At 41.3% G+C, this 20405-nt stretch overlaps 1 protein-coding gene across 1 annotated transcript in view; it reads left to right on the plus strand.

The window, feature by feature from the left end:
• Nucleotides 1–20405, plus strand: part of CWC27 (CWC27 spliceosome associated cyclophilin) — a 1011903-nt gene that overhangs the window by 841171 nt on the left and 150327 nt on the right. Inside the window, exon 12 of the mRNA XM_086960691.1 lies at nt 1819–1928. Within this exon, the coding sequence (XP_086816817.1) occupies nt 1819–1928 (110 nt within the window). The remainder of the gene's footprint in view (nt 1–1818; nt 1929–20405) is intronic.

Genomic DNA, 20405 nt, shown 5'->3' on the forward strand with positions numbered 1-20405 from the left:
GAATAGGATCTAAACCACTCCCTGCCCTCATGAAGATTTATAACGCTAAGTGCCTCCCAATGGTGACATACGGGAGTGACTTATGGGGTTACACTGAGACTAGTGACATCCAGACAGTTGAAAATAATTTCTTTCGTAGGCTGCTGTTGCTTCCACTCCAATTTTTAATCTCCATGAGGATTTAGGTGCCAGTTTCATCTCAGATCAGATTGCGGTTGCCCCATTTATGTTGGTTAAGAATTTGGGCTCAGTCGTCACCTAACTTGAATCAGCTGATCATTCAGGACTGTGTCTCTTTGGATAAAGGACTTGATATCCAGAGGATCCGTTATATTAAGACGCAAATCGATTCACTGGGCTGCTCTGATTTATTTTTAGGTCCCAGAGCCCTTGGCAAGGCTGCCATTAGAGGCTTGAAGACCAGTTTTTAAACAGATCAATGTTAATAAGGGAGGAAGTGGAACTAGCCAAACCCTCAGTGAGGAGTTTTGTTATGTTAAGTTTAAGCAGGGAGATGCAGCCATACCTAACTTACATAAACAAACCCTATCATCTATTTGCCCTAATTTGATTTAAGTATAACATGGTGTCCTTGTTCCCAAAAAGCTTTTTTAAAGAGGGATCGTTGGGCCCCTGTCCCTGTGATAACTTCTCAGAGCAGAATACCCTCCATATGGTATTTTTCTGCGATGTTTACGCTACGCTACGCAGAAAATGTATCTAACCACTGTTAAGAGGGGGTAACTTTGAGCAAATTAGACCAGCGCTAGCCTATTTGCAAATGCTGGGTTCCCCGGTTGTGTGTTTCGGGGTAGCCAGCTATATTACAGGGGCAATCAGGCGACGGAACAAACTTCAATTATAGTGCTGGCCTCTTTCTTTTTATCTATTTTAAGTAAAATTTACCTTTTTAGATGATGTATTTTGGAGTGTGTGACAAACTTTTTAATATATTTATTTGAATACCAAGGGTTGCTTTTTGGTGGGACGGTGTATTACAGGATGGCCCATGGTCTTTCTGTAAATGGTATTTCAATTGAAATGAATTTTTGTATTGTTTATAATGTGTAATAGGTAGTATGTAATGTGATCTGTACTTTGATGTTTTTAAATTTTAACCGAATAAAGTAATTTTTGACTGACTGACTGAAGTCAACAGGCTTAACAGTGCATAGCTGCGGGGCTGTTTGTGGGCCTTTGTGTTAGTATTCATGTTAATTGCAGCGCACAGGCTGCAATTTAAATGAATACTCACTCAAAGGCCCACAATCAGCCCTGCAGTTGTGCCCTCTCAAAACCCAGAGCTACAGGAATGACCTTTCTCGCACCGCTCGTATTTTAAAAGCAGCGGTACGAACGGTCTTGCGGGATGTGCGCACCAAATACAGCACATTGCGCGCTTGTGGTGACTTCTGTGTGCACGCAGGTTATTGGGAACAGTGGTTACAAGTATTGTGTTTTTGTCCCAACGTGCTTTACATAATACGTTTTAGATTCACCACTTATTAACCAAACATATTTTCTGCTAATTTTATTGACTTCAGAATGATGTAAATCTGACACTGCCCGACACTTTTAAAAGTTCACTGTTATGTTAGCGCAAACTATACAGCGGGTGCATTAACCATCTAAACTATCTCACATGCCTCTTTAGCATACTAACAACTTTTATTTACAAAGTTTTCTTAAGTTTTGCCGTAAACATACAGTACAGATATCTTAATAATGTGCAACATTGTTTGCCATGAGTAATGCTTCTTTGACTTTTCTATATCCAGAAAATTATTTTGTTTATTTATTGATTATCTCCTTTTTCAGACAAAGAAACCCTTGCGAGCAGTGCTGTTGCAGAATATCTACAAGAGAAACAGAAGTATGAAGTTTTAAGGAAACAAAAGGCAAAGAAAGGAGGTTCTCGGGAAGAGCAGGTATAGACCGACAATCATGATCTCAGATGTAGTGCGCTCATAATGGAAATCGTATACATTTATGTAGTTAAATATTTGTTGTTTGCTAGCATTCCATATTTAGACTAAGAACAGTAGAAACATAGAGATTCCGATCGAAACAAGAATACAACGCTATAACTGGCAGGTAGTGTGGGCCATACTAACACAGAAATCTCAAACAATATTAGTCACAGTTCCTTTACCGAGATTAAAGTGTGTTTATTATATCTCATTTTATTTTAGCGAGTGTTTCAAAATCATAAGCAGCAGAGGGCAGATCTCTGGCTATTTTCCAAATGTAAGCAGCAGGAAAGCTGCAAGGCTATCTATTATATGCACCATATTTAATCATGACCGTCTTTAATCATCGCAGCCTAAAGTCGTGGAACTTTGGACATAATTAAGTTTGACAAGTATTGAGAGGCATACATCCAACACCCACATTTTGTGCTGCCACTTGAGAAATCCACCAAATGTAATGCTTTTGGAAAAGGGAAACTAGGCCCTACCTAAGTTTCATTAATTTTATCCTTATTCAGTCACATGAGATTTGTTTCTCATAACCATCCAATCCAAAAGTTTGAATGCCATTCAGCGTGTAGAATTTGTTTGTTTGTTTCTTCAACACCAAAAGTCAGTTCCGATGGCAAATTCTACCTACAGAATCCTTACCTTCTGAATATCCCAGACTGGATCCGGAAACTTTCTTAATAGTTCTTCCATGCTATTAGAGGCCCCTGGCTCCATGTCGGCACAAGAAACAACACCCTTGTAACATAATTAGAGCCATAAAATACTATCTCCTTCTTTCCACGCCTTCAGGATGGATCCGAAGCTCACTCTGACAGAAATTCTCCTTGGCAATATCTCTGTTAGTACATTTTCCTAAAGTTCAGAGATAGAATGTTACCTGCCAAGATAACAGGATTTAAAACCTGCATGAATTGTGATGAACAAAATGTAAATATTTGCCGCCCTGATATATGCCTTTGGTACCAGGGTGTCTGAGCTCAGCACTAAATTGTGCTAGTCATGCCTAAGCATGCAGCCCAAAACTATCAAGGAGCGGGAAGCTAAATTCTATATGACCAGAATCGGTCATGACTGTCGAGCCTGAAGAAAATCTAGACCTCGGTTGGAGTCGCCGGACTGGCTGTCATTGAAGGAGAAGTGACGTAAACACAAACGGAAAGAAGGTGCGCTGCATTATCAAAACAACACTCTTAGATGAGTTAGTCTCCTAGTTGATACCTGTCTCCAGTGGGTTTGTCTTCAAAGCCAGACATAGGTGCTGATTGAGAGCTTGGCAGATGGTGTTGGTACCATTGCCATGGCATAGTACTTTACTCCCTCCATGGTGAGTATACTCTGCCCACTAAATTTAGAGATGTCTGCTAGCCAAGTAGGTTCCTGTTAATACATTGAAAGTGTGCCGTGCAGCACCTTCAACATGAAGTAGTTGTATGGCACACTTTTCTTTTTTTCTTTTCAACAACAAAATCCCAAAGTGAGATTTATTTATTTTTATTTTATGCTCTCACTGTCAGGATTAAAAACAGTGCACCTGCGGTGTGGATTTAAAGCGCATGTGTGAGATGAAATATTGTGGTCATGATTACTGCTGAAACATGTTGACCACGATATTTCATCTCACACATGCGGTTTAAATCCATACCGCAGGTGCACTGTTTTTAATCCTGACAGCGAGAACATACAAATAAAGTATGTCCTATGTTCTCTCTAGTTAGTTTTATCACCACTCCCCTCACGTTTAATCATTTTTTGCACTGCGCCCTCAGCTATACTTATTCTCGCATTTGGTGGATTTAGAATATCCGTGTAGGATAGACGTCAAAACATCCCTGTGCTCCTTCCTCTCATAGAGGGGCAGGGCAGGACTGGGCGTTGCGGGCACCGGGCAATCCCCCGGTGTGCCGCACGGGTGGGGGCCGGTTTTGGACCCCTGGGGGCCGTCTTTGTTACAGGGCCGTTTTTGCATCGGCCCTGTAACAAAATCACTTTGACAGGGCCGGTTTTGGGTCCCAGTCCGGCCCTGTAGAGGGGGTTGTAGCCCTCAGACGAACTAGTTTTTCCTCTGAGAGGAGAATCCCAAATAATGAAGCATGCCACCTTTGGTGGGTGAGGGATTTCGTCCTAAAAGGGTTTATGCCACAGTTAGGTCTGTGCGATATTGTCAGTGTCTTCTTCATGTTCTTTTCTTTATCAGACCCAAGGATTTTGTTTGGTGCATCAACCTTTTTGCCATCACGGTGCACATGCAAAGTCACCACTCTTATGCACTGGAGTTCCCAGAAAGGCTCTTTCTCTGTGATGCATTCTGTATCTAGTGGAGTGCGGAGCTCCTGTACGCCTTTCAGTTGGTACCTCTACCCTAGTTCTGAAGAACATCAATCAATCAGGTGACTTGTAAAGCACGACTACTCACCCATAAGGGTCTCAAGACACTCATCGGGTAAAACTTGGTCTATGTCATCTTAGTGACTTTATTTTGAACCTGAAGAGTGTGGTACGTGGAGCTTCAGGACTGAGGATTTGTCCTCCGATTAGGTTGCACCAGCAGTATCTTGCACCCAGAACTGTATAACCTGGACGTCCATGCATGGAAATGGAGTAGTGACAGCTAATCTCCCTTTTTTTGGTGAATAATCTTTATTGATTTTCAACAAGTTATACAAATAAACTTTATCAATGATGGTATGCTTAGTGTTACATTACCGGGTACAAGAGCAGCTTTGGTGGGGAGCTTTGGCGGGGTGACTAGCAGTTATATAGACAATAATCTTAAGCGATTATTGACATTTTATACCACAAGCTTTAGATTTTCTTCACACATCAATTAAACTGATGTCTGTGCGGAGTTGTCCATTTTCGCCTGTCTTATATCTGGAATGTATATCTAGCCGTGTGTAATCAGTTATGAGCACTCAAGTACGACCTTAGAGTGCCGGTGGGGAGGGCCCTGCAATTCATGCTGTTATATATGCAGTTCCATCCTACCCAATCTTGAGTTTAGGTATACATTCAATAGGGGTTTGCTTTATGTGTGTCATTGTTACGAAATGTTGCACTGAAGGTGCAGGGTAAGTATGTTACAGTTGGGTTTATTAGGTTCAATGTTGTTTCTATGGCAGTTAAGGACTCCTGCCATTGTACAGAGTTAGCCCGGGAGGGTATCTGTGGTGCATTGGATAATTGGGTCTTGGGTTCTACAAGTGCTCTGCGGAGGCCTAGTAGCTGTGCTTGTGTGTTGGGGCTCAACAGTGATTTACAAACCATAACTAGTCTACATTTTGCTAGTACCATTGCCAGGTCTAAAAATGTATTAAGGTTATTACGTAGGGTGTTGCGCTTCATTACTCCAAGCAAAAAATGTAGACCCTGTGCTATTATAGGGGTGCCAGCTGCCTCCGTCAATGTCACAGCTACCTCATTCCAGAATGTCCAGAGACGAGGACATGTCCAGTCCATGTGGGGAAATTTTGCTTCTGAGGCTAGACACCTGGAGCAAACATCAACGGAAGTAGAGTACATACGTACCAGCCTACGTGATGTTGGGTACATATGGTGGAGATAATTTAATTGAGTGTATTTCAGTCTAGCGTTTGTGGATATAACTTTAGGAAAACCTATGAATTGTGCCCATTGCTTATCAGTGATGTTACTTGCCAGTGCAGAATAACAGTTAATCTCCTTTGATATAACTTCTAAAGTTGTCGCTGTCATCCTGGCAGCCAGGCACCCTTCCACAAAACTGGTGTATGCAATTGTCAACATCCACATTTTAATTAAAATTCATAACAAGGATCGCTCTTGGATCTCCAGCAAAATGTCTGAATAAAAACTCTGGACACAGACAGATGTACCCTTGTTGAGCAATGGGAATATACTAATTAGTTCAGTTCTCAAGCAATACAAAGAGTTGTGCATTCATTATACGTGTAACAACTCTTTCCTAGTATATTTGATAACATTTGTTAAACAATGCATTCTTCCAACTATAAATGCAACCTTGAAAAAATTTGCCAGAACGAGGACATCATGTCTCATTCCCCAGTCTTCCCATTCAGCAGAGCTGTGCTCTTCAAGTACCCTAAATTATTAGTTGTTGAAGCTCAAGCGTGTGTTATCTGTAGCAGTGTGAACACGTACCACAAGCAAGATCTAGTCGGTTTAATGTTTTAGATTGCGGCTCAGGTGCTTACAATACCCTCATGTCAAGTTTTCTTACCACTCAGTGCCATTCAAGCGCCTAACTTCCTTTTGGAATTCATATTTCTGCTCTATTTCTACCTCCTTATCGCCTAACTCGTGCTTGTAACCCTTGAGACCTCTACAACTCTTTCCCTTACTCACACACATTGAACAGAAGCCAGGCTCTATATAAAGTAGTACAATTATGAGTAGAAATTGATGGTACAACAATCCCAGAAGGCCTAGGATCCACTTTCCCCAACTTCTTAGCTGGCCTGTTATTTTATCCCAAAATCCAGTCCAGTCAGGTTCTTCTTTTGAAACGTTTGAGTTATCAAATATAATATCTTGCAAACTTTGTGCAGTTTTAGGGATAAACGTGCAACACTGTGTGTTGATTACTAGGCAGATGTCATTCTCCTTTGCTAAAATTAGATCAAACGTAATTCTGCCCTACAGATTAATGCTGGACATTATAAGCATTTCTTCAGTGATGTTAGATTAAGCAATTAAGTAACAGTGGTCTACTTTGCCATTCTCTCTATTAATTGAGCTTGCTTCCTTTTTCTTACTACATTTAGTACTACCCCTGCTAGAGGTGCCATTGCTGAGAAAATCTATCAAATGTCTTCTCCTACATCCCTCATTTGGTGATAGAAATGGATGTTCCTCAGTTGTGTAGTGGGATATATTTGTTGCAATATTAAGGCTAGATAACACGAGCCATCTCACCCAACTGATAGTGAGAAGTACGCTTCCTTTCTGCAAGCATTATACTTAACTTGGTAAATCTTTTTCTCATTCTAGCGCATAAATTAGTTTGCCATGTTAAAAGTGTGTGTGCAGTTACTTTCACTCACCTTCAAGGCTCCCCTGTGGGTATGCAAAGTGACCCTGCTCTTTCACGTCATAGAATCAAAGCTGGATGCATAAGTAGCAAAGCATTTTCCCTCTTTTTGTTTATTTTTTTTATTGTTCTTAGCACAACAAACTGCAAACAATATCTCAAATTGATGTACATCAGATTCATCATCAAATAACAATGTCCATATATTAGCTTTCAGGAGAGATAAGCTCATGATTCATAGTAGTCTTGAAAGGCACTCCAAATTTTAAAACCCAGTCTCTTTTTCTTTGATCCTTTAATTGAAAATAAACTCCACTCCAAATTATATAAACTCAGCATTTTAGCACGCCATTGATGAAAGTCCGGTGGTTTTTCCTGTAACCATTCCCTAGCGGTGCATAGACGTGCAACTGTCATCGCAAAGAAAATAAAATGCTGATTTTGAAAAAGTGTTTCCATGTTATTATCTTTTCGAATTTTCCCTAACAACATCATTGCTGGAGAGATAACTACTGTTGTTTTAATCACTGAAGAGATACATTTTTCCAAGTGCTCAATAAATCCCTTCAACTTAACACAACTATAATAAATATGTATCGCCCCAGCATCCTCCTCACCACAACGAAAACATTTACCTTCATTTCCCACTGCCCATTTTGCCAATCGCTTGGGCGTATAATATAAATCATATAGCGATTTAAAAAACGGAGCTTTCAAATTCGCAGACATGAGCGCCTCCTTTGACAAAATTAAAAGATCCTCTACATCAATCTCAAGATCTCCTTGAGATTCTCTCCATTTCAACTGCACTTTTTCTAGATCATCTTTCTTAGCAGAGACCAAGGATAGATAAATCACTCCAATTTTAACTGATCTACTAATTTCTTCAATGACTTGATGTTGAATTAAGTTCCCACCCCTTCGATTTAAATAATCCCAAATTTGTAGATATTTAAAGAAATACCATCTGGGCAGTGAATATTCATCCTTAATCTCTTCGAAAGATTTACACATCCCATTCTTATTAACAATATGTCCTAAAGTCTTAATGCCTTTCTGCTGCCACTTATTAGACATTACATCAGAAAAAATGCCTGGTAAGATCCTATGCACATTAAGCGGAGTATAATATGACACTCTTGATAAATCCATATTTTTCATGAACCATTTCCAGACCTTGAAAGCCCCCATGGTTACCTTGAACCTTGTTCACTTGAAATAGCTCCCATCAATTTCTTTGACTAAAATATGCTTTGCATTTGTCCCTAGCTGTATATCAAAAATATTTGACATGTTTGCATCATCACTTTCATTTACTCCTATTATCAGAACTTTCATTTTCAATAAAAAACAAGTTATGTAATAAAGAAAAAAAATCAGGTACCCCCATTCCTTCCCTTAGAGCTGGCAGCGTCATGTATTTCATTGCCCTTCTGGGTCTCCCTGGGCTCCATATAAATTTCCCACATTTAGATTGCAAGTTCTGTATTTTATCTTTAGTTATCTCTAAAGGTATAGATCTAAACAAATACAAAACCTTTGGCAGTATATTCATTTTTATCACATTTGATCGTCCAATAATGGTTAGATACAGCCTTTCCCATCTATCCAGAGATGACGTAATTGTTGCCATTAATGTATTCCAATTGACTTGCACTAGTTCCGTCATATTTGCCCTGATTAGAATTCCCAAATACATCACTTCTTTAACCACCCTACTATCTTGCCAAATAATCGTGTCAGAGCAGAGGATTTGGGTTTTTGTCTCATTCAATTTATAGCCGGCTATAAGGCCAAATACCTGTGCTAGTCGTTCAATTTCTTTAATTGCTGTTGTTGCCACTGCATTGTCATCAGCATAAGCAAAAACAGAAAAATAATAATTCTGAACTTTGTAAGGGGGAATCAAAATGTTTTGACTCAATAGCTCGATCAAAGGGTTTATATAAAGAGCAAATAAAAGGGGGGAGCAAGGGCAACCTTGTCGTGTGCCACGTGATATAATGACGTTGTCAGAGAGTTGGCCCATAACTGATATCTTTGCGACGGGTTTTAAATACAAAGATTGTATTGCTCTAATAAATTCTCACCCCGAATCCCATTTTTCTCATTAATTCCCAAGGGTACTCCAACTACACACGATCAAACGCTATTTCCGCGTCCAACAGAATCAACGCTAGATCATTCTTATGTACTGAGGCAGTGTCAAATAAAGAAATGACTTTGTTGACGTGTTCTCCCGTCCTCCTTCTGGGAATGAAACCATGTTGATGCTGTGATACTAAAGGGGTGATACAATCAGACAATCGATTGGCTAAGATTTTAGAGTATATTTTATTATCGGAATTTAACCGCGAGATTGGTCGATATGACCCAACGCATTCTTGTGGTTTACCGTTTTTACAGAAGACTGCAATAGTAGCCTCTGCCCATGTTCTTGGGGGGTTTCCCACCTGAGCTTCTCTCACTGTTTTTAAAAGTTCTTTTTTAATATCCTGATAGAATTGTATATATATTTCACTGGGTAGTCTATCAGGGCCAGCAGCTTTACCTTTGGCTAAACTTTTAACAGCCCTATCCAGCTCCTCCTCTGTATTTGTGTCCTCTAGCCACTGTGAATCAGTTGAGTCCACCCTTTTTAAGCCTTCTACTAGTGTTATATTCCAGTTTGGTCCTGGAACAGATGGTCCTTTATATAACTCAGAATAAAATTGTTGGAAAATCTTAAGTATCTCTTGTGGTGCTGATTGTACCACCCCTGCAGAATATCTCATTTGAACAATATTTCTGGCCGACTCTTTAATACGTAGTTGAATCGCCAATTTTCTCCCAATTGCCTCTCCGTATTCATGTTTATCCATTTTTGAAGAGAGAAATTTCCTAGCATTTTCCTCTGCCCAGATACCTGATATTTTCGCTTTATCCCTGGCAACTTTATCCTCCAATGTGGTTAGACCTGCTCCCTTGTTGATTATCTCCTGCATTAGCTGTGTTTCAGAATGAATCAATTGCTCGTATAATCTATCTAACTCTTGTTTAGATTTTTTTTTAATCCTACACGAAAAGCTTATGTATTCTCCCCGAAATCCAGCTTTAAAAGTGTCCCATATTGTAGCCTGTGAGCTGGATCCCTTATTCTCTTCAAAATATAGTTTCATCCACTTCCTTATGTGTTCTCTAAACTCGACATTAAAGATTAATTTCCTGTCAAATGTGAAGCTAGTTTGTCTAGGTTTATTTAGCGCCATATCAATCTCTAGTAGTAACGGCGAATGATCAGATGAAATTCTAGGATATACAGAAATAGTTGCACCTGAGGTAATTGAGACAGGAGTAAAAAAAATAGTCAAGTCTAACTAGTTTTTTGTGAGGGTAAGAATAAAACGTACAAAGCCTTTTCCCTCTAGATGGATTTAGTATGCAACCATAACTCCCTCACGTGTATATGTGGGTAATGCCTTGTATCTTTTTTCCTGTGCTGATCAGTTCTTTTTCTTCTTCGGATAGCATACATTATACATCTTTAGGCATAGGGAATTCTGTTTCTTATATATATGCATCTTCAAATTCTTGATTTTGTGCAAAATGATCCTGGGTACCAGTATGTGAACTAAGAAAGGTAAATAGCACACTACAATTGAAAATAAAGTGGCCTTTGCGCATGTGTAACTCCTTTGACTAAGGAGGTTGACATGTGGGTGCACACTCAACAGTCAGACACATTCATAACCGAATTGTAGGTTTGGTTCAGCTGTATATATATGTTTTCCGGATACGAATTTTGGTGATAGTTATTTACTTTCATCCTTTGAAACATTAGTGGGTGTAGGACATATTGTTTCTCACTAGAATGAATATTTGCATAAAAAATGCCAGGATCAGTCCAATAGTACAAGTACCAAATTCAGTGATTTTGTCATCTGCCTGTATTTTTGTTTTTGGCCGAGTCCACTGACTAGGGTAGCTCACCGTTGAAGTTTCGGGTCTTTACCAGCCTCCTCTGATGCTTTCATTTTCTTAGCATAGGATGCATGTACCCACATTGGTGTTCCACTGCACTGTTCATTACTAGCAGGATCTGTTAGGGCCCCTTCCAGCTGGACTATTGACTGCTATTCTGAACATGGTTCTTGATTATAACCTAATCGTTGGGTTCTAGACTATGACGGCCAGCATTTGAAGGTATTAGGTTGCTTGCTTAATCTGGTGATACACAGTGTGCACCATATCAGATCGTCTTTTCCAATAGCCCATTATCAAATCATCTGCTGCGGAAAGCAACAGAGTTGCAGTCATGCCAGAAATCCACATCAGCCAACCCTTTAAGAATTTTATGGGAGGACAAGTCTGGTTCTTGTTCAGTTTGCAATGGATATTCATTAGCACCTGAGGTAGGGCATGTGGCCGTTTCAAAGTCGTGGATGCACTCAACGTTTCTAGCCTGTTCTTTATAATAATCATTCAGTCTTTCCACCATGTCGGAAGATTGCGGGTGATGAGCACAATGCAGTCTCTGGGAAACGCCAACAGCTTCACATATTAGTTTTATGATTTCATTTATTGAAATGTTCACCCTGATCACACTCTATGTACATCTGTACTATGGGATCTGTCCTTTGAGCAACAGTTTCACCACAGTAATAGCGTCACATCTGCACATTGGGTAGGTCTCTTCGTATTTTAAGAAAATGCACCTTAATATCAGTATAATTCTGTATACTCTGCAGTATGGCATCTCTATGAAATCAATCAGTAAACTAATAAATTATCCATAAGCTAAAGGGGAATGATTCATCGCAACCACAGGTCTCCTTCCCACGTTGTTTCTCGGATAAATTAAACATTGTGAGCAAAAGTCGTTTTGAAAATGCTTGTTGCACCATAGTCTTTGAATATTGTTGGTCATTGCATCTCTCACTGGATGTGTGGGCCATGGAAGACCTTTATTATCTGTGGTAACAAAAAATGTGTCAAACCAACTCCTCTTTCCACCGACACCCCATTGTTTATCTGCATCACTTTTGCTCCTGTTTTTTCTAGACGAGATTTTTAAAAATAGCGATTGTGTTGCAGTGGGTCAAGTAGTCTTATAAAGACAGAAAATAACACCTCAGAGCAACCAAAATGGCGGTTCAATAATTATGTGTTTGAGCCATCATATTAGTAATTTATTTTAGAATTGTTTTTGTTTCAGATTTTCCGGTTATTCAAATTAGTAAATATGAGCAAAGAAGGTGGTAGCAGAGGATCTTTACCTCCTGACAGTGTTGTATTGCTAACTACAAGATCTGAGGACTCCTTCAACAAAGAACAATGTGTCATATGCAAAACTAATGTGAAAGAAAAGCTAAAATCAACTGTACTTGAACAGAAGAGAGTTTGAGATACTGCAGAAATATGGCAAGATGGAGTACACAAAAGCTTAAAACTGAATATGCAGGTGTACCGTGTTTTCCAATTCATGTTTTATGAATTACATCACGACTAAAAGAAAACTCTGTTACACATGATGACTGCCCACGCAATCTATGACAAGTGCAAAAGTAGAGAGCTAATCACTTCAATTAATAGGATTTGTGTACCAACATGTTATAATGACATAGTATGGAGCAGGAACTTGTTAGCAGCTCATGCAGTAAAATTTTGTGACTCCAACAGCATCCCACTTCGAAGTCACTTTACCAGGAAAGGATTTACAATTGCTGTTCTTGATAATTTTAATTTTGAAGACCTCTCTTCTTTGTATGGGACATCCAGCACACATGATAGTGCTGTGGTGCTGTTTCAAGACTGTACCAATGAAGTAGCTGCTGTAAAACAAGCTGTGTCAGTGGTAGGCATAAACAACTGGAGCTGCAAACTTAGGACCTAACTTCCTTGCCAACGTGTACAAAATCAGTACAAGGCATCAACCTGTCCCAGTCTATAAGAAAGTTTCAAAGTGTCTGAGTACATGGCTCTTATTCTACCTGATGCTGCTGTCCTTAAAGCTGATTTAACTGAATTTATCATATCACTTATTTGGTGCGGACTGAAGGATGAAGAAAATCCAGTTCCTCTGTAAGCTGGAATTGATGCTCTGATCTCCCAGAGTACCATCTCATTGAAGAAGGTTGGGCTTTTACCTGTAATACGATCTCTAGTCTCGAACTACGCAACAGTAGACACAGCTCTAGAAAAGTTCAAAATGTGTGTGCTCAGCTTGAAGACCAGCCTATTCTGCCGATTTCTGCAATGAAGGGGTTTTCCTTTATGTAGCTGTTATATTTTATGAGCAATCCAATAGAATTTGATGATATTTATCCAATGATAGGCGTTTTCTACATGACAAAAGTTGCATTGCATTGTACATGAAGGTATCTTAGTGGATGTGGCATAGACGATGCACTTATTGAGGCTGAAATCTTTGGAAGCAAAACTGTCCAGTCAGTTTTGAGCAGAATTCATGATGTTTGTTTGATACAAGGTATGCTCATCATATCTGAGGCTATAGAAACATTGCGTTGGAATGCTTTCTGGAACAAGAATGACAAATTAGGTTTTGCATATTTTATCTCACAATTGAACATGGTGCAGGGTGCACTTCATTCAAAAGAGATCATGCAAAGCCAGGCAATGTTAAATGCACTTAGTTCAAAATGAGAAAATCAAGTTCATAGAGTTTGTCAAAGAATGTGAATAAAAATCAGAACTTTGCAAGTACTAGTGAAATGTTTCACTCATGATACTCTAGTGAAAAACTTGGTACATGCTAGGAAGGTGATAGGAAGCTGCATGTGAAAACTGTGGAATCACTGAGTACAGATGACCCAGAGATCATAGAAAAGCTACAAGGGGATTGTTGGTCAGACACGTAAAAGTGAATATGTTGCTCAATATCAGCTAGTTTACCATCAAGTCCTTTCTATTTGCAATGCTTTCAGAGAGAAGACAAATTCAAAATTAATGGACCATCATAAAACTGTTCCTCACTGCGAACTTGTGGGAAAGAGGGGGAAACATTTTAAGTAACATGTTGACAGCCTTCTTCATTTCATGCAGCAGCAAGGAAACCCCTTTGAAATGACTGAGCCTGTGGACTACACAACTTTGTGATGAAACAATATGTGGATAATGATATAAAGACACGTCTACTAGATGTCCTGGAACATGGATCGAAATTATACGCAGAACTGAAGCACAAGATTTTTATTTCAAAAGAAAAGGCGTTTGACTTTATCACTGAAGCAAAACTTCCACGCTTTTATTGCCATGGTAAGAGTTTCCTCCAACCAGCCACTACAAAAGGGTTACAAGAAAACTCTTTAGCAAGCACATAGAGAGATGGATGTAGCAAAAGAAAGGGGTGAATTTATCAAGGACTTTCTGTCACATGATCTTCTTCCAACAAAAGCATTATTTAATGGAGATGCTGTAACCAAACCAGTGAAGCACAAAACTGTTGTAGTTGTGGACTCTTTAGCGAATGGTTAAGATGGCATCCATGCAAAACTTCAGAGAGGTCATTCCGACTGTTCTACACATATCAAAGGCAGTGTGTACCTTGCTAGAAAAGCACATTGTCTTTGACAGATAGCTTGACTTATCTTACCAAAGAAAGTGAGAGAATCAGATGAATGTCTACAAGTGGAACAATTGATCTTGCCTGCATCAAAAATTCTACACTTAAACCTGTTAAACTTGATACATTCTGGTCATCAACATTAAACTAGATGATCTTGGAGATGTTAACTCATCAAAGCATTGCTGATGCTTCAGTGAACACTGAAGTTCCAATTATTGCAAGTGGAATGATTGTCAACGAGCAGTTGGCGCCTGCATATATATATTCAAAAGATATGGGCCATATTGTTCAAGAACTTAACAGCAATTGGAGGAAGCTGGCCTTCGCGTTGTGCCACATGTTGAGTGAGCTGTTCTAAATGGTTCCAATCTAGTCATTGTACTGTCAAATGATACAGATGTTATTATTGTGCTACTTAGATCTGTTGCAATGTTCTTAAGTCAAGGATGTTATGGATACGCAATGGAAAAGTCAAGAAAAGGCCCTTAATCCTACTTCCTATTTTGTACAAAAAACTTGACTCAGAGGTGCCCAACGTTCTCATCAAGGCACATATTTGTACGGGTGATGTCACTGTGAGCAAAATTGTAACAAAGCTTGGAGCGTTAACTGCGGAACCCCTTAAGTTTCTAAAGAACAAGTTACTTACCTTCGGTAACACATTATCTGGAAGAGACCTTATCTGGCTGCAGATTCCTTACCTTTGAATTTCCCAGGCGTCAGGTTGGATCTGAAAACTTTTGCTGAGCAATTCTGCTTGGGCACGCCTTCGGGTGACTCAGTTCGGCTCGTCGTGATGGCGTCGGTAGTGTTGGTTATGACGTTGCGGTTCCTATAGCATGGTGGCATGGGTGTGGCTGTAAGGAATCTGCAGCTAGATGGAGTCTCTACCAGATAATACATTATTGAAGGATAGTAAATGTTTATCTGGTAGACTTCTAGCTACAGATTCCTTACCTTTGATTTAGATACCCAAGCCATACCATCCCGGCGGTGGTATGCAGACCAATATCCTATCCTAGGGAGGCCTGTAGGACTGAGCATGCAAAGAGCCTATCACGCCTGACCTGACCGTCCAGGCAGTAGTGTTTTGCAAACTTGTGCAAAGATGCCCACACTGCTGCTTGACAGATGTCTTGCACTGGGACACCCCGAGCCAAGGTCGTAGTCGCGGCATTTCCCCTTGTGGAATGGGCCCTTAATTCCTCAGCGGCTGCTTCTTTGCCAGGGCATAACAGATCTTAATGCAGAGAACGACTCAGTGAGAAATGGTCCTTTTTCTGCACTGCCCTTCCCTTCTTCTCTACCGCGTGCCCCACAAATAGTTGGTCGTTTACCCGAAACTCTTTTGAGCGGTCAAGGTATGACAACAACACTCTTTTTGAGTCCAGCCATTGGAGACGCTCCTCTTAGTGATTAATTGGAGAAGGAGTCAGGTGTGACTTCGGCACATTTATTGAGAACCCCAGCTGATGCAGGAGGTCCGCTGTAGTCTGAAGGTGGGATACGACTGCCTGGGGTGAGGTTGCCTTCAACAATCAGTCGTCGAGGTAGGGAAAGACCGACACCCCTAACCTGTGCCGATGATCTGCGACGACCACCATCACCTTGGTAAACACCCATGGGGCACTTGTAAGGCCCAAGGGGAGCACTGTAAACTGAAAGTGCTCGCTTCCTACTTTAAACCGTAAGTAACACCAGTTGCCCGACAGGATGGGGATATGAAAATACGCATCCTGCAGGTCCAACTCTACCATCCAGTCTTCTTGGCTTAGGTCAGACGAGACCTGAGCTAGAGTGAGCATCTTGAACTTCTCCTTCTTAAGGAAGTGATTGATGGTCTGAAGATCCGAAATGGGGCGTAACAGTTTGTTGTTCTTTGGAATCAGAAAGTAGCGGGAATACCAACCACTGTCTACTTCTGAAACCGGGACACTTTCTATAGCTCCCTTGGCCAAGAGAGCTGTAACTTCTTCTTGGAGCAATCTCAGATGATCCCCGTCAACAGTTCCTTTTTTGGCAGAATGGGTTGTGGAAAAGAAAGGAATGGAAGGAAAGGAAGAGAATAGCCCTTCTGCACGATCTGCAAGACCCACTTGTCCGATGTTATGGATCTCCAATGGGGGAGATGATGACAAATTCTCCCACCAACTGGAGGAGTGTGGTCCTGCAGAGCCAGCCTAGGAGTGCTTGGATGGTGCGGCTGTTGTGGGCAGTGTGGCCGATGACTTCTGGCCTCTATTCCTGGATCAGAATGCTACTCCATCCATGTCCTCGCACGGCTTGGGCAGACTGTGGAGGATAGTGACTTGGATAGGGCTGACGTGGATGGAAACCCCTTCCATTGTCCCGAAAAGGGTGAAAGGAAGACTGGCCATGAGGGGTGGAGGAGCAGCCCAAGGTTCTGGCTGTAGCTCGAGTGTCCTTGAACTTGACCAGGGCCGAGTCTGCCTTTTACCCAAAAAAACAGATTCCATCAAAGAGCAAGTCCATCAGATTGTAATGGACATCGCCCGAGAAGCCAGTTCTTCTTAGCCAGGCGTGGAGCCTCAATGCCACTGTCATTGAAATTGATCAGCCCAGCGAATGCGTCATAACCAGGCCGCACCATATGGTGAATTTTTCTGCATCTATTCCATCCTTGACTGTCAGTGCTTCATTAAAGGGCAAAAGGGGCTCAGAAGTGGATGTCCCAAGTTGAAGCACTTCAGTCAGAAGATTAGTCTTGACCTGTACTGAGGGCAGCCCTAGTCCAAGGACTGCAGCTGCCCTTTTAAATACCATGGCATAGGATGCCCCCTTCTCCATAGCCACTGTTGGTGGAAAGAGCATGCCAGTATCTGGGGAATTGTCCAGTCCACTGGCTTCTGCAAATATCCCATACCAGTCCAAAGGCTCTGCAGAGTCATCCTGGTGTCCCAAGGGTCTAGAAACCCCTCCCAGTCCTCTCCTGAGCCTTGAACAGCCTCAAAGTGCTCAGGTGACAACATAGAACCTGTGGGTTCAATCGGCGTCGAGCATCGTCGTTTCGTGTCGTCAGGGGTGAAGAGGGGGCTGGCGCCACTGAGGACACCTATTTTTGGTCCGACACCGGAAGAGGTTGCAATGGCACGACTGGTGTCGACCCGGATCCGGGATCGGATCCATGAGGCCCCACCGCCACTGTGGCTGGAGCCTATGGCGTTGAACCCGATGGGGCCCGAGGGCTCACCAGCGGGGTCGGCCCACTCAAATATGTGGTGCATGGCCTCGCTAAATTATTTTATTTGAGTGGGGGGCGCTCGGCTTCCTGGAAAGGAAGGAGGTGCAAAGTCAACCCTTGCTGCAGCTTCGTGAACTGTGCCTAGAGCGTCGGTGTTCCTTACCTCTCTCGTCGACAGACGACAGCTGAGGTGAAGATTAAGTCCTGTTGGACTTCCTCTTTTTCTTACACCTCTTCCCCGAGTGTCCTGAAGACCTCAAGTGGGAGGAAGAGGCCTTAGGGCTCTGGGAGCTGTCCCGTGTCGTCCTTTTCTTCAATCGGGACCAGGACATCCACAGAGTCTCTCTCTATGGTGTCAGCTGGAGCGTCATCTTCTGCTCCCTGTGGAGGAGTGTGGCTCAATGGTTAGAGCGGCAGACCCTGATGCAGAGTTCTGGTCCGGGACCAGGGTTCAATTCCCGCCTCGGCGGGTCTTGGGCTCATAATTCCTCGGACCTGATTTCTCGCCTCGGTGCCTATTCTAATCATGGGTCTCACGCTGCAACTCTGGGCAATAGCTTGCTTAACCTCCACACCGGCCCCAACAGCGCTGTGGATGCCTGGCTTCACCCTGGGGGTGCCCAGGAGTGGACACTTCACAGGGAAAGCCAGGAGGTGTTCCACAGCGGTATGAGTAATAGCGCCAGGAAACCGCTTGGTGACAGTGCGCTCTACAAATACCTTGACATTTACATTTACATTTACATTTCCCTCAAGGCAGTCGGAGCCATGGCCCGGCAACTCAAGCATGATTTTGAGTCTTGGTTGTGCTCGAGACACCAAAGGCACACGAGGTGGGGATTGGTTACCGACATCATGTGGTGGCAGGTACCGCACAGCTTGAAACTGGTCTTCCTGGAAGGTATACCTCTCACACGAAATGGGAAAAATTGCTGAATTCGACAAAACTCTAGAAAAAAAGCTGTCAAAAAGCACTATATAGACTCCGCACCATCATAACTGCCGCTACCGACGCCGGTGACGTCACGCGGAGCTGAATTGAGTCACCTGATGGTGCGCACAAGGGTTATTGCTCAGCAAACATTTCTGGATCTAGCCTGATGCCTGGGAAATTCAAAAGTAAGAATCTGCAGCTAGAAGTCTCTGTCAGATAGGATTTGCTGAGACAGATGAAGAATGTGACTTTAAAGATGTAAAAAAATACCATTGTGCATATGTATAAAATTACTTCTGCCTGTCCCACATTTGACGATCTTCAGTGCAAAGCTCTTCCACAGATGTCATATTCTGTGTATGGACACACTAAAAGAGATTTTTACTTGATTAGAAGATGTGTACATATTTTGGATCATGCATATGTAGAGAAAGATCTGTGTGAATTTGATTGGGAAGATATTAATAAGGTGCTAAAACTTATGAAATTTCTAAAGCCTCTACACACAGAACTTACACATCCATGTATGGGGAACAACCTTTACCACAAAGTTTTTACCACAAAATGCAATTGCAACTCATTTTTTACATCTGAATTACCTTTACAAGGCTTGTCTTTACCACGTTAGTCTTTACAAAGCATATGTGTTTGTATTTGTAACTATGTGGGTAGTAGTTTATATTTGTTATGGGTAATTAAACTAGCGTTTGCAATGCAATTGGTCTCAACTTTGCGACTTTATATGTATTTAGCTATGTAGCACAGTAGCCTGGCTGCTGAAACATCTACTGTTCTTTAACATGGAGGGAAAGTAAGCACCAGACTGCGTGGCACGCCTGGTATAGGAACACATGGAGAGAAATATTGCTTTTTGTCGAGAAATGGTATAGTCCAAAGCTCTGCCTATAATATAAAATCAGGGCCTTCGGTGGTCCTATCACTAAAAATACAAGATTTGAAAAAAATATTATTTTCTATGGGTGCTTGTGGAAGACAATTTCTATGAAATTGGAATCTAGAGAAAGCTAAAGTGATTCTGGTATTTTACTGACCTCTGCTGGTCGTTTTCTATCAAGAAAGTTAAATAGAGGCAGTTGCAGAATTTTGTTTTTAAAAAGTCCCTCAGCAGAAAGCAATACTGGTATTTTACTGACCTCTACTGGTCGTTTTCTATCAAGACAGTTAAATAGAGGCGGTTGAGCAAGCAGAAAGCAATTCTGGTATTTTACTGACCTCTACTGATCGTTTTCTATCAAGACACATATAAGTATATACTAAAATATATACAAGAGGTCTCTAATTGTTGGACTTGTGGTTCTTCTAATGCTAACCTTATGCATCTTCTCTTCCTTTGCCCTTCGGTTTCTAGTCTGGTCCTATATTTCTCGCCTGTTTAATATTTCCATTTTATATTCTATTCCTCTTCTTTTCTCTGGTAGTTTTTCTAATTCCTTAGAACTACCCTCCCATAGCCATGGTCTCTTCGACCTTATGCTTGCTTTAGCTTTCCAACATATCTCTCTCAAATGGAAAATCCTTACAAAACTCTCTATACATCACTGGTGGAATAGTCTGCAATTTTCATTGACTTGACATTGCTTTCGCCTCCTCCTGTAAGCCAATGGTTAATAGAGATCTTTTTTGGCTACCCCTTATTAATTATTTAGACCAGCTTGTCTTAACAAATAAATCTTGTT

The sequence above is a fragment of the Lissotriton vulgaris genome, chromosome 3_1 (assembly GCF_964263255.1).
Source record: "Lissotriton vulgaris chromosome 3_1, aLisVul1.2, whole genome shotgun sequence".
Classification (NCBI taxonomy): domain Eukaryota; kingdom Metazoa; phylum Chordata; class Amphibia; order Caudata; family Salamandridae; genus Lissotriton; species Lissotriton vulgaris.